At 46.6% G+C, this 12,462-nt stretch overlaps 1 protein-coding gene across 1 annotated transcript in view; it reads left to right on the top strand.

Moving 5' to 3' along the window:
- Window positions 1-12,462, top strand: part of POLE (DNA polymerase epsilon, catalytic subunit) — a 195,266-nt gene that overhangs the window by 85,433 nt on the left and 97,371 nt on the right. Inside the window, exons 21-22 of the mRNA XM_073554802.1 lie at window positions 2,573-2,721; window positions 3,961-4,053. Of these exons, the coding sequence (XP_073410903.1) occupies window positions 2,573-2,721; window positions 3,961-4,053 (242 nt within the window). The remainder of the gene's footprint in view (window positions 1-2,572; window positions 2,722-3,960; window positions 4,054-12,462) is intronic.

Here is a 12,462-nt window from a genome sequence, read left to right as displayed (position 1 = left end):
CATGGTGGTTTCTGTTTCATGAGGACTTGGCAGTATGGCTTTATAGACACCAGAAAGGAGCCGGATTGAAAAGAATGATCTTTTCTTAAAGGGTGATATGACTTTCTTGGCAGTTAGATAAGTACTGATGAAAGGAATGAAACTGATACAGCTTTCAGTTGTTTGAGGATTGTGTAAGTCTAGCATGTAGTGTTTGGGCAGGAGACTATCATAAAAATGGTCTGCATCAGTACATGATTGCCAACTAGGGACAAAAAGGCCCTGTCATCCCAACGAGAGCGAATATTGCCTGACCCCTGGCAGATTGTATTCTCGGCATTTTTTTGTTCGTACCGCAGAAAGGCCATTCATTTGTTTTCCTATCTAGAGGAGAAAGGAGGAAAAAAGTAAAAAATAAACCCCCTAAGCAGAAACTGGTCTGGGACTACAGACCCATGTTTGCCTCCTATGTGACACTAAGCAAAATTGAAAAGCTTTGTGCCAGTAAGCTGGTGTAGCCTGCTAAGGAGGAGTCAACGTAATACATTGCCCAAAAAAAAGGGAACCCTAAAATACCATATCCTAGATATCACTGAATAAAATATTCCAGTTGCACATCTTTATTCATTACATGGTGGAATGCATTGAGAACAATAAAACATAATTTTGATTTACATTGATCATTTTTAATATCCCTTGGAGGTCTGGATTTGGCATGATACGCAAAAGTAAAGTGGAAAATCAAATTACAGGCTGATCCAACTTCAGTGGAAATAACTCAAGACAAGGTAATGATGATCAGTAGCGTGTGGCCTCTGTTCCTGTATGACCTCCCTACAATGCCTGGGCATGGTCCTGATGAGACGGCAAATGTTCTCTTGAGGGATCTCCTCCCAGACCTGGATTAAAGCATCAGTGAACTCCTGAACAGTCTGTGGTGCAACATGGCGTTGGTGGATGGCACGAGAACTGATGTCACAGATGTGCTCGGATTCAGGATTCAAGTCTGGAGAACGGGCAGGCCAGTCCATAGCACCTATGCTTTCATCATGCAGGAACTGCTGACACACTTTAGCCACATGAGGTCTAGCATTGTCATGCATCGGAAGGAACCCAGGGCCCACTGCACCTGCATATGGTATCACAATGGGTCTGAGGATTTCTTCCCGGCAACCTAATGGCAGTCAGGAAACATCTGGCTAACACATGGAGGGCTATGCAGCCCTCCAAGGAAATGTCTCCCCACACCATTACTGATCCACTACCAGCCAGTTATGCTGGAGGATGTTGCAGGCTGCAGAACGTTCTCTGTGGCATCTCCAGACTGATGTGTGCTCAGTGTGAACCTGCTCTCATTTGTGGAGAGCGTGCGCCTATGTCAAATCTGACAATCGCACTGCACTGTGTTGGGCTGTAAGAACTTGTGGGCGTCTGGCCCTCATAACACCCTCATAGTCTGTTTCTGATAGTTGGAGCAGACACATGGATGTTAGTGGCCTGCTGGAGGTGATTTTGCAGGGCTCTGGCACTGCTCCTCGTGTTCCTCCTTACACAAAGGAGGAGGTATCGGTCCTGCTGCTGGGTTGTTGCTTTCCTAGGGCTCTTCCATGCCTCCTGGTGTCCTGGCTTGTCTCCTGTTATCTGTTCCATGCTCTGGACAATGTGCTTACATACACAGCTACCTATCTTGCCAAAGCTTGTATTGATATGCCATCCTGGATGAGCTACACTACCTGTGGTTTGTATAGTAGATACCGACTCATGTTACTGTACCTCTAGGGATGAGAGCAATGACAAAATGCAAAAGTGACCAAAACAGCAAAAAAGGATGAGACCAGAGAAATGGTCTGTGGTCAACCCCTGCAGAATCACTCCTTTATAGGGGTTGTCTTGCTAATTGCCTATAATTTCAACTTGTTGTCTGTTCTATTTGCTCAACAGCAGGATAAATTAATTCACAATCCATGTTGCTTCATAACTGGACAGGTTAATTTCACAGAATTGTGATCGACTTGGAGTTACATTGTTGTTTAACTGTGCCCTTGATTTTTTTTTTTTTTTTTTTTTTAAGTGCCAGCTTCCTGATGGTAGCAGCATACACCCATAGTTTCCTGTATCCCTAATGAAGTGCCCAAGAAAAAAAATATTTTACCACCTATTTCACGTTATCAAGGGGCAAACTGTGCAATATCCTGAGCGTCCTACATATTTGAAATTCCAGCATTCCTTGAAATCCATGTAGCCATTGCTTACATACTATGCATTTGTAGACAGCACAACAGTAGAGAAAGAAAACAAGAATGATGAATTTGCTATGGCTTATAATTCATTTGTGTTCCACTGTTTGCCAAAAAATGTCAACATTTATTTATTCTATCAATGAGAGCTTATGCAATGAATTCTGTATTTTACACTATATAACACAATTCTATCAAAGTACAGTATATGCCATAAATTTAAAAGCTTTGCAAAACCTTATAATACACGCTTCTCCTGGTTTTGCAGTTTTGTTACTGGATTCTACATGTGTATGGTATAAATAAAAAACAACCTCTGCTTTCATTCAGTATAAGGTGTTTTAAACCCATCCTAGGTTTGGAAGAAAAAATTGTCTGCTGCATGTGAGAGTGGGGATGCTGCCGAAATAAAGCGCTGTAAGAACATGGAGATTTTGTATGAATCCCTTCAGCTGGCTCATAAGTGCATCCTGAACTCCTTCTATGGATATGTCATGCGCAAGGGGTATGTCCACCATTCACATCTGAAAGAGCAATTCTGGTTCTCTTGCCAGTTAGCAATCTCTACTTTACATCATTCCAGAATATGCGGTTCTACTTTGTCGTAGAATGAATGCAGTCATTTATTTACCTTGTCTGGAGAATGTGGATGAATTGTCGTGTTGTCCAGCCAACTAATACGTGCACCCACAATTCTGTAAACTGACCATTCTTTGGATGGTTATTCTGCCCCCTTAATTCATGGTCCATTTTAAAGCCACCGCGTCTAGACAAGGGGTGTCAAACTCAAATACACAGAGGGACAAAATTAAGTTTGGACAAAGTCGCCAGCCAACCTTGATATTTATTAATTAAAAAATGTCTACAATGGAGGAAACTTTTCATTTTCAAATATAACAAACTTTTTTTTATTTATATGGAAACAAATTTAAAGGGGTTGTCCCACGAACAACGTACATTTTAGTTGATAGATCTTAGAATAAAATATTGGAATAATATGTTATGTAAGAGCAGTGTAAAGCATGTGGCCCAATGGCCTAATTTATATATGTAATAACAAAGGGGGAAAAAAAACCTTGAATAATACAGATAATAAAGTATAATGTAGCAAAAGTGCCCTCAAACACAGAATGATAGCCCCACATTTAATTCCTCCACAGTATCTTCCATATGTACGGTATGATGACCCTACTGTACCCTCAGATCCTCTGCACATCTCGGTATAATGAGCACGTTGCAATGACTTAGTCGCACCCACTGTGCTGAGACATCAGACGCAGAGGGGTAATGATGGCGAGAAGTAGCATCAACTGTCACTCCTTCCTTCATCTTTCCTTTCAACTGTGTCGGCATCTAGCCGATATAGTTGAAAGTGTGATGCCGAGTGGGGGAGTCTCCTCTGGAGACGCGCCCAGCGTTGTGGGCCAAATATATTCGCCCTGCAGGCCAGAGTTTGACATGTATGTGCTCTAGACCCTACAAGAGACCCAGGGTTCTATGGTAAGTTCACTTTAATAAAAATGTAGGTTTAGGATATTTTGGTAATAAGTACCCTAAAAATTCAGCCATATTATACTGCCTTCTGAAATAGCCCCTACATTTCTATGGGAGAAACAGCGGATAATGGGGAAGGTTAATTCATTATTTTTTTACACTTGGAGAAATAGGGTATGTTTGTTCTATTTTTGCTGCCTGCTTGTATTCTGGATTATTTGTGTTTTTAACATGTTTTTATGTATATCAGGGCTCGGTGGTATTCTATGGAGATGGCTGGAATTGTTTGTTATACAGGAGCCAACATTATCACTCAGGCAAGAGAGCTGGTTGAACAGATAGGGTAAGTAATAAGAAAATTGTTTTTGAATTTTTATTTTTTATGTTACACCATTAGTCTTAAAATGCGTTCTGTGTCCTTTGTTTCGCACTTGGAGACAGTTTTGGGTCTTTAAAATTTTTCAAGGCACTGCATAGGCTAGGTATGTCATGTTCTTTTTTTTTTTTTTTCTTTTTTTTTTTTTGTCATAGAATTCTCTACAAAAAAGCCACTTAGAAAAAGTTGATACAAACACGTCAGTTTCATGCATTTTTCTGTTTTTGCATTTACAAGCATAAAACAATCTACAAAAATCAAGCAGATGAAGCATCTGAAAGGGGGTTTACCTTATAATGTATGATCACTGGGACCCCCACCAATCTCAAGAATGAGGTTTCCAAAGTCCCCTGGGTGTATGGAGCAGCAGTGCACCTCTGTTTTTTGGATCAGTGGATTGGGCACGCAGTGATGATATCTTACATTGGTGATATATTACATTGTGTGGATGAGTACTAAATCTATTTAGTGAGAAAACCCCTTATCTCCCCCCACCCCCAAAAACATTCTACTACTCATATTACATCCCTTAATTTTATACTCAAAATCAGGTATGGTACGTTATCTGAACTGTGTACTTGTCTCCCTGGGAATGTTCTTTGTAGGCTCTGCTCATATGACAGGTTTTGTGGAGAGATTTCTATGACTTCTTCATATGCTCAGAAGTTGTTGGTGCTTGTGCAAGAATTTCTGCAAGCCTTCTCTCTCCCGATATCTCGGTAACCCTAAGGGTTCAGCCAAAATTGGGTTGATGGGGAAAAGTTCTTGATTATGCAATAGCCCTTACAATCTTTATACAAAATAACGATGCTGGTATTATTTAATTTTCAGGGTAGAGTTATTAGTGGCGGATATCTCAATTAACAACTATGCCTAAGTCCATGTTTTGGGAAGATTATAGGCAACCCCAATTGTTTTTTCACAGCCATGATAGGTCTCTTTTCTTTATCGCCTTATTGGGGGACATAGATAACCATTGGTGTATGCTGCTGCTAGGAGGCTGACACTATGCAAAACAAGAAAATTGGCTCCTCCCCGGCAGTATACACCCACCGACAGGCACTAAGCACCTCAGTTTGTTCTTAGTGTCTGTAGGAGGCGGACCGGGATCTCCCCAGATCCGCATTTAATGAAGCCTTTTTTCCTTTCAGGTTTTTAGTTGTGTTTATTAATGTTTTCACTTTATTTTTCAGATACTGCATCAGGAAAAGGGATGTGAGTTCATCCTGCTTTTCCTTTTCAGGCGGCTGAGCGAGCAGTGTGATATTTCCCACATCGCAACTCTCAGGACCGCAGGCAGGACCTTCCCCTATGACCCTCGGGTGCTATGGGCTTATAACGGTGGCCGGTCCTAGCCGAGTACCCTCCTCACCCCTCTCCCGGGACAGGGCTGAGAGGAAGACGGCGGTCGCCAGCGGTGACGTTTCCCCTACCAGCATGAGTTGGAGCCGTCTTCTGCACCATACGGACAGAGTGCGGGTACTGAGGATAGTTTCTCCCAGCGGCCTGCTGGCTTTCGTGGGCCCCTGCGATCATCCTCAGGGACGTCAGGTAAGCGGATCCAGATGTCGCCTCCAGCCCCGCTCTCAAATATGGACCCTAGCCGACCCCCATTACAGCCAGTACTGTGCTGTTTTTACAACACCGCCCTGCAACACAGGATCAGTACCTCTTCTCCTTTTTGAATTTCCCGCCAGTTTTCCTCCAAGTGCTGTCAGACGCACGCTTATCATCGGGGGTTCAGCAGAGGCCTCCTCAGGCAGCATCCTACCCGGTGGCTGCCCTGTCCCTGTGACTTTCCTATCCCTGTGGCCTCCCTGTCGCTGTGGGTCCTGTCCCTGTGGCTTCTTTGCTCCGGTCGCGCCATCACTCATGAGGGCAGAGGGAGCACTTTCACTTTCATTTTGAAAAAGAAAAAAAAAAAAGTTAAGGAAGCTTCTCCCCTCTCCCTGCGCGCGCTTTCTTTGCGCTCTTTTACAGCCTATCACAGGGCTGCTTTCACTTCAGCCCTGTCAGTGGGACATTTACCGTGCCCCCTCCTTGGTCCTCTTCCAATCAGGGCTTGGCGATTAAGCCCCGCCCACCGCTAGCGTCGCTTCCTGCCCTTGCTGGATATCATTCTCCCTCTTCACAAGATTTCTTCCTGGGGGGACACAACGCTGTTTTTTTTTTTTTTTTTTCTGCATCTGAACCTCGGTAGGCTCGGCGCTGCTTCAGCTGATGCTAGGATTAGCTCCCCTCCGCAGTTCCACATCAGGCAGTGTTTCTACCACTTTGACATATGCCCATCCCTGCAGGGGCTCTCTGCTCTAGACCCACCGCTATTCACTACGCCTGCACGCTCTGTAAAAAGAAGTGGGCATTAGGTCAGTCGTCTCCCTTCTGTCCGTCCTGCAGCCCTTCCTCCATGTCTGCCCCTCAGGAGCACTCCGAGCCCCGGGTTGAGAGCACCCCACCCCCTGAGTGGGCCGTGGCGATCTTTGAGTCGGTTTCTGATCTGACAAAAGTGTCTCAATCTCTGGTCCAGGTCTTACAGTGGTTACTCCAGCTATCTGCAGCCACCTGTGCACCGACCGCCTCTCACGGTGAGTCGCCAGCACCTGACCGCGACCCTCAGACGGACAAACCGGCTAGGGGCTCTAGGAAGCGGGTCCTGTCTGGCTCTTCTTCCAGTTCGCAGGGTCCCTCCGCTTCTCCCAGGCTACGCTCTTCATCTCCATCCTCAACAGACAATCCTAGGTCAGACGATGATTCCCAATCTGGATCTGACTCAGAAGCGGACAACATAGCTAGAACTCGGGATATGGTAGATAGCCTCATATCTGCTATATTCCAAACTCTCAAGATAAAGGAGAATAAGGCACCCCCTCAGGAATGCTCTGTTTCCATTAAGAGAGCGAGGCCTCCATCTCGAACCTTTCCTAATCACAAAGAGTTCGACACTTCCTTAGCCATTCACTGGCAACATCCTGAGAAACGTTTTTCAGGCCGCAAGTACTTAGATGTACTATATCCCTTCAATGCAGTTCTAGTCACGAAATGGACCAAAGCTCCCGAGGTAGATCCACCAGTTTCTCGGATTTCCTCTAAGACGGTTCTTTCCCTTTCGGACGAAGCTTCTCTTAAAGATCCAACAGACAGGCAGATAGAGTCGTTGGCTAAGTCAATTTTTGAGGCATCCAGCGCCTCCCTCTGTCCTATCTTCGCCTCCGCTTGGGTGGCGAAGGTCATTTCGGCTTGGGCAAAGATTCTGCGCAAGGGCATTTCAGCAGCAGCTCCTCAGGACGAGCTGGCAGATTTAGCAGACCAAATTAATCATGCGGGCAAAAACCTTTTGGCCGCCTCCTTGGACGCGGCTGGGTGCGTAGCAAGAGCTAACAGCAACATAGTAGCCATATGCCGCATTCTTTGGTTGAAGTCGTGGAATGCGGACACCACCTCAACAAGTCGCTCACCAACCTGGCATTTCACAGCACTAGGCTCTTTGTCGCCAAGCTGGTTCAGATAATCTCGGATGCCACTGGTGGAAAGAGCTCTTCCCTTCCACAGTCCCGCCCTAAAAGGTTCTTTAACAGGAAGGCTTCTCGGCCACTTAGGTCCTTTCGCCCCTTCTCTCCTGCAGAAGGTTCATCCCAGCAGGACCAGCATCCTGCTTCCAGAGACCGGAGAAAGCCTTCTTATAAGCCGGCTCCCCACTGGAGATCCAGAGGTCAGCCCTCCAGGTCCTCAGGCTCCCGATCCGGCAGATTTTCATCTAAGTGATGGGTCACCCCCACCTGGAAATCTTTCCAGGGTGGGAGGCAGACTTTCCTCTTTCTAGGACGCATGGCTATCCGTTATCGACGACGCTTGGGTCAGGGAAATCATCGCATCCGGATACAAAATCGAGTTTTCTCCCCCCCCCCCAACAGTCGCTTCTTTCTGTCTCGATCCCCAAGACAGCGGTCACAGATTCCAGGGTTCCTTCAGGCCGTCTCCTCCCTCCTTTCCGCCGGGGTCATCGTTCCCGTTCCTACAAACGAACGGTTTTCAGGGTTCTACTCTAATCTCTTCGTAGTCCCGAAAAAGGACGGCTCTGTTCGTCCAATTTTGGACCTCAAGTTGCTCAATCGCCACGTGAAGATCCGCCACTTCAAGATGGAGTCTCTGCGTTCGGTAATAGCATCGATGGAACCCGGAGAGTTTCTCTGCTCTGTGGACATACAGGATGCCTACCTCCACATGCCCATTTCTCTGCGGCATCAGAGATGCCTCCGCTTTGCGATTCAGGACAATCACTATCAGTTCACGGCCCTCCCCTTCGGCCTAGCCTCCGCTCCCCGTGTCTTTACGAAGGTGATGGCAACAGTCATGGCCATCCTTCGATCCAGAGGGATTCCCATTATTCCTTACCTGGACGATTTCCTGATCAAGGGCTTGTCCCGCCAAGACTGTCTTCACAGTCTTCATATAACCTTGGATGCCCTCAGCCGCCTCTGATGGATAGTCAACAAGGAGAAGTCCATCCTGCGCCCTACCCAGCGTCTGACCTTTTTGGGCATGGAATTCGACACGAATCTAGCCCGGGTGTTTCTACCGAGGGTCAAGTTTTCAACCCTTTGCAAGGGGATCCAGTCCCTACAACGCTCAAGGATCATGCCCCTTCAGTCCTGCATGAGGGTCCTGGGGAAGATGATAGCTTCCATGGAAGCAGTGCCCTTCGCACAATTCCACTCTCGCCCTCTCCAACTGTTCCTCCTGTCAGTCTGGGACAACACCTCGTTTTCTCTGGACCGCCCCATTCTTCTTCCGCTCAGAGTCAGACAGTCGCTGACTTGGTGGACATTGCCGGCGTCAGTTCTCCACGGAAGGTCTTTTCTTCCGCCTCAGTGGCAGGTCATCACCACCGATGCCAGTCTCCTAGGATGGGGGGCGGTTTACCATCAGAAAACGGCCCAAGGGCGCTGGAATGCCCAGGAGACTCTTCTGCCCATCAACCTTCTGGAGATCAGGGCAATCTTCCTTGCTCTCCTTCGTTGGCAGCATCTCCTCGTAGGCAAACTAGTCTGCATTCAGTCAGGCAACGCCACGGCCGTGGCGTACATAAACCACCAGGGCGGTACTCACAGCAGGCAGGTGATGTCAGAAGTGGCAAGTATACTGCGCTGGGCAGAGCGTCACGTTCCGGCGATCTCCGCTGTTCACATTCCAGGGGTAGAAAATTGGGCAGCCGACTTCTTGAGTCGCCAGGGTCTAGCGTCAGGCGAATGGTCCCTTCATCCCACAGTCTTCAGTCAGATATGCCAGCGTTGGGGCACCCCGGACGTCGATCACATGGCATCTCGGATGAACAGCAAAGTTCCTCACTTTGTAGCCAGGTCCAGGGATCCTCTAGCCGTCGGTTGCGACGCCCTAGTAATTCCGTGGTCCCAGTTCCAACTGCCTTACCTGTTTCGTCCCCTTGCCCTCATCCCAAGAGTGGTCAAAAAGGTAAAGTCAGAGGGCATCCCAGTCATCCTAGTGGCTCCAGACTGGCCGAGACGCCCTTGGTACGCGGAGTTGGTGAACATGCTCGCGGACGTCCCCTGGAGGCTTCCAGACCGTCCAGATCTTCTCTCACAAGGCCCCATTTACCACCAGAATTCTCAGTCTCTGAGTTTAATGGCATGGTCGTTGAGGCCGCAATTCTGAGGGAATCAGGGTTTTCCAGCCGGGTCATTCAGACCATGATCAAGGCTCGGAAGCCAGCTTCCTCCCGCATTTACCATAGGTACTGGAAGGCTTTTTTCCATTGGTGCGATGATAACGATGTTTTTCCACTGTCATTCTCCATTCCATCCATTCTTGGTTTCCTCCAGTCTGGTTTGGATGCGGGCCTATCCCTCAGTACTCTCAAAGGCCAGGTGTCTGCCCTAGCAATCCTCTTCCAGAAGGATCTAGCTTCCTTACCGCAAGTGAAGACTTTTCTCCAAGGAGTCGCCCATGTGGCTCCTCCTCATCATTCTCCGATAGATCCATGGGATCTCAATCTTGTTCTTGGCGCTCTCCAGAAGGCGCCGTTCGAACCAATCCAGGACATCCCTCTGTCTTTTCTTTCATGGAAGGTGGCTTTTCTATTCGCCATTACCTCCATCAGGAGAGTTTCTGAGCTGGCGGCCTTATCCTGTCGTTCTCCGTACCTTATCCTCCACCAAGATAAGGTTATTCTCAGGCCAGTTCCTTCCTTCCTTCCAAAAGTGGTATCTCCCTTTCACATTAACGAAGATATCGTCCTTCCATTGTTTTGTCCTGCGCCTGCTCATCCTCTGGAAAAGTCGCTCCACAAACTGGATGTAGTGAGAGCCTTGCGTATTTACCTTACCAGGACTGCTTCTTTTCGCCAATCTGATTCCCTGCTTGTCATTTCTGAGGGTCGCCGGAAAGGTCTTCCGGCCTCCAAATCCACAATTGCTCGCTGGATTCGGTCTACCATCCTGGAAGCCTACCGACTTCTGGAGAAACGGCCCCCTCCGGGAATGAAAGCCCACTCCACCCGGGCTGTAGGGGCTTTTTGGGCTGTGCGACACCAGGCTTCGTCCTTACAACTTTGCAGGGCCGCGAACTGGTCGTCTTTGCACACCTTTGCGAGGTTCTACAGGGTTCATACCCAGGCCTCGTCTGATACAGCTCTTGGTAGGAAGGTTCTGCAGGCGGCGGTCGCGCACGGGCCGACCTAAGCCCTTCCTTCTGTCGTTCCTTTATTGCTGTTCCCACCCTCGGGACTGCTTTGGAACGTCCCATGGTAATCTGTGTCCCCCAATAAGGCGATAAAGAAAGAGGGATTTTGGGTTCTTACCGTAAAATCTTTCTTGGAGCCTTCATTGGGGGACACAGCACTCTCCCTGTTTAAGTTGTACCGTGTTGGGTCTTCGAGTCCCTTGTTGGGTTGGTACATATGTTCATGGTTTTTTGGTTGCTTCTCCTGCTGCTTTTTCACCAACTGAGGTGCTTAGTGCCTGTCGGTGGGTGTATACTGCCGGGGAGGAGCTAATTTTCTTGTTTTGCATAGTGTCAGCCTCCTAGCAGCAGCAGCATACACCCATGGTAATCTGTGTCCCCCAATGAAGGCTCCAAGAAAGATTTTACGGTAAGAACCCAAAATCCCTCTTTTTTTTTTTCCTGACTGTATTATTAATGGGCTTTAAATACTACACCCGTATTCTGTATTCAAGTGGGGGTTTGAGATAGATCAATATATATATACTCCAAAGGGAAATTGAAAACCTACATCATAAAGCTGCAAGGAATCTATATGGCTACACTTAAATTTCTTTTCTGTAACATCAGTGCATTGGGGAGTGCCAGGAAAAGGAACATGGTATTTAGTCTGATATGCAGGTCCCAATCGCAAATCCTCTGCCTACAAGAAACTCCTCTAACAGTAGATGCGATAACTAGAACAAATAAACCATAGCTGCAATGGCAAAAGCATGTCACACATACCTCTTATTCTAGAGGAGTTGCCACAAATCTCTGAGATGGGCAGTTCAAACAGTTAAAAAAAGATCCAGAGGATAGAATCCTCTTTGTATATGTATTTATAGACCTGATACCATATATACTCCTCAATGTTTATGGTCCCCCGCCAGCAAAATTGGATATCCTCAAGCAGGCAGTAATTTTTGTATCCCAATTCCCCGATGCCAAAATGCTATGTATGGGGGATTTTAATAGGATACTTAATGTACAATTGGATAGGATGAGTCCCTCAAACAATAGACCCATTAATAACTGTACTACTACTCTACATACATTTATTTTTGAGGTTGGGCTGGATTGACTTATTGAGGCAGCAGCACCCATTTAGGAGGGAATTCTCCTGTTGCACACAATCTGTTCAGTGTTTACAGAATAGATCATGTTTTTGGAAATGATGGAGTATTTGCTGGCTTGAGTAGAATTGAATACCTTCCAAGACTAATATCATATCATGCCCCAGTGGAAATATATCTACAGATAGCAAGTTCCATGCATTCATCCATTTTGGCAGTCTCTCATGACAGAATACCTGATCAGTTAAAGGTTTTTATCATGGACCATGAAGACTTTCCAGACAAGCTATCTAGTATTTTTTGCCATATATAGTCCAACAGAACCAAAATTCTCCTTCAGTACGAAGTATTAAATCAAGAGGGTATCTCTTTGCTTAAGTTGGAGCAGGTAGCACAAAGATTTGAGGAATATTTCAGGGATCTTTATAGTTCCCAACTGAATCTTACATCAGAGGAAATGGATGAATACTTAAATCATATTGAGTTTCCTAGACTTTCTGATGAGTGTCAATGCCTTTTGGTTAAAGACATTAGTCTGAATGAAATACATGTTGCCATAATGTCACTCTCTAATGGGAAGGCACTA

This window comes from Dendrobates tinctorius, unplaced genomic scaffold (genome assembly GCF_039654945.1).
Source record: "Dendrobates tinctorius isolate UK_male_01 unplaced genomic scaffold, ASM3965494v1 ptg000213l, whole genome shotgun sequence".
Taxonomy (NCBI): domain Eukaryota; kingdom Metazoa; phylum Chordata; class Amphibia; order Anura; family Dendrobatidae; genus Dendrobates; species Dendrobates tinctorius.
The sequence above is the reverse complement of the archived record's forward strand: the minus strand, read 5'-3'. Positions and strand labels throughout refer to the sequence as shown.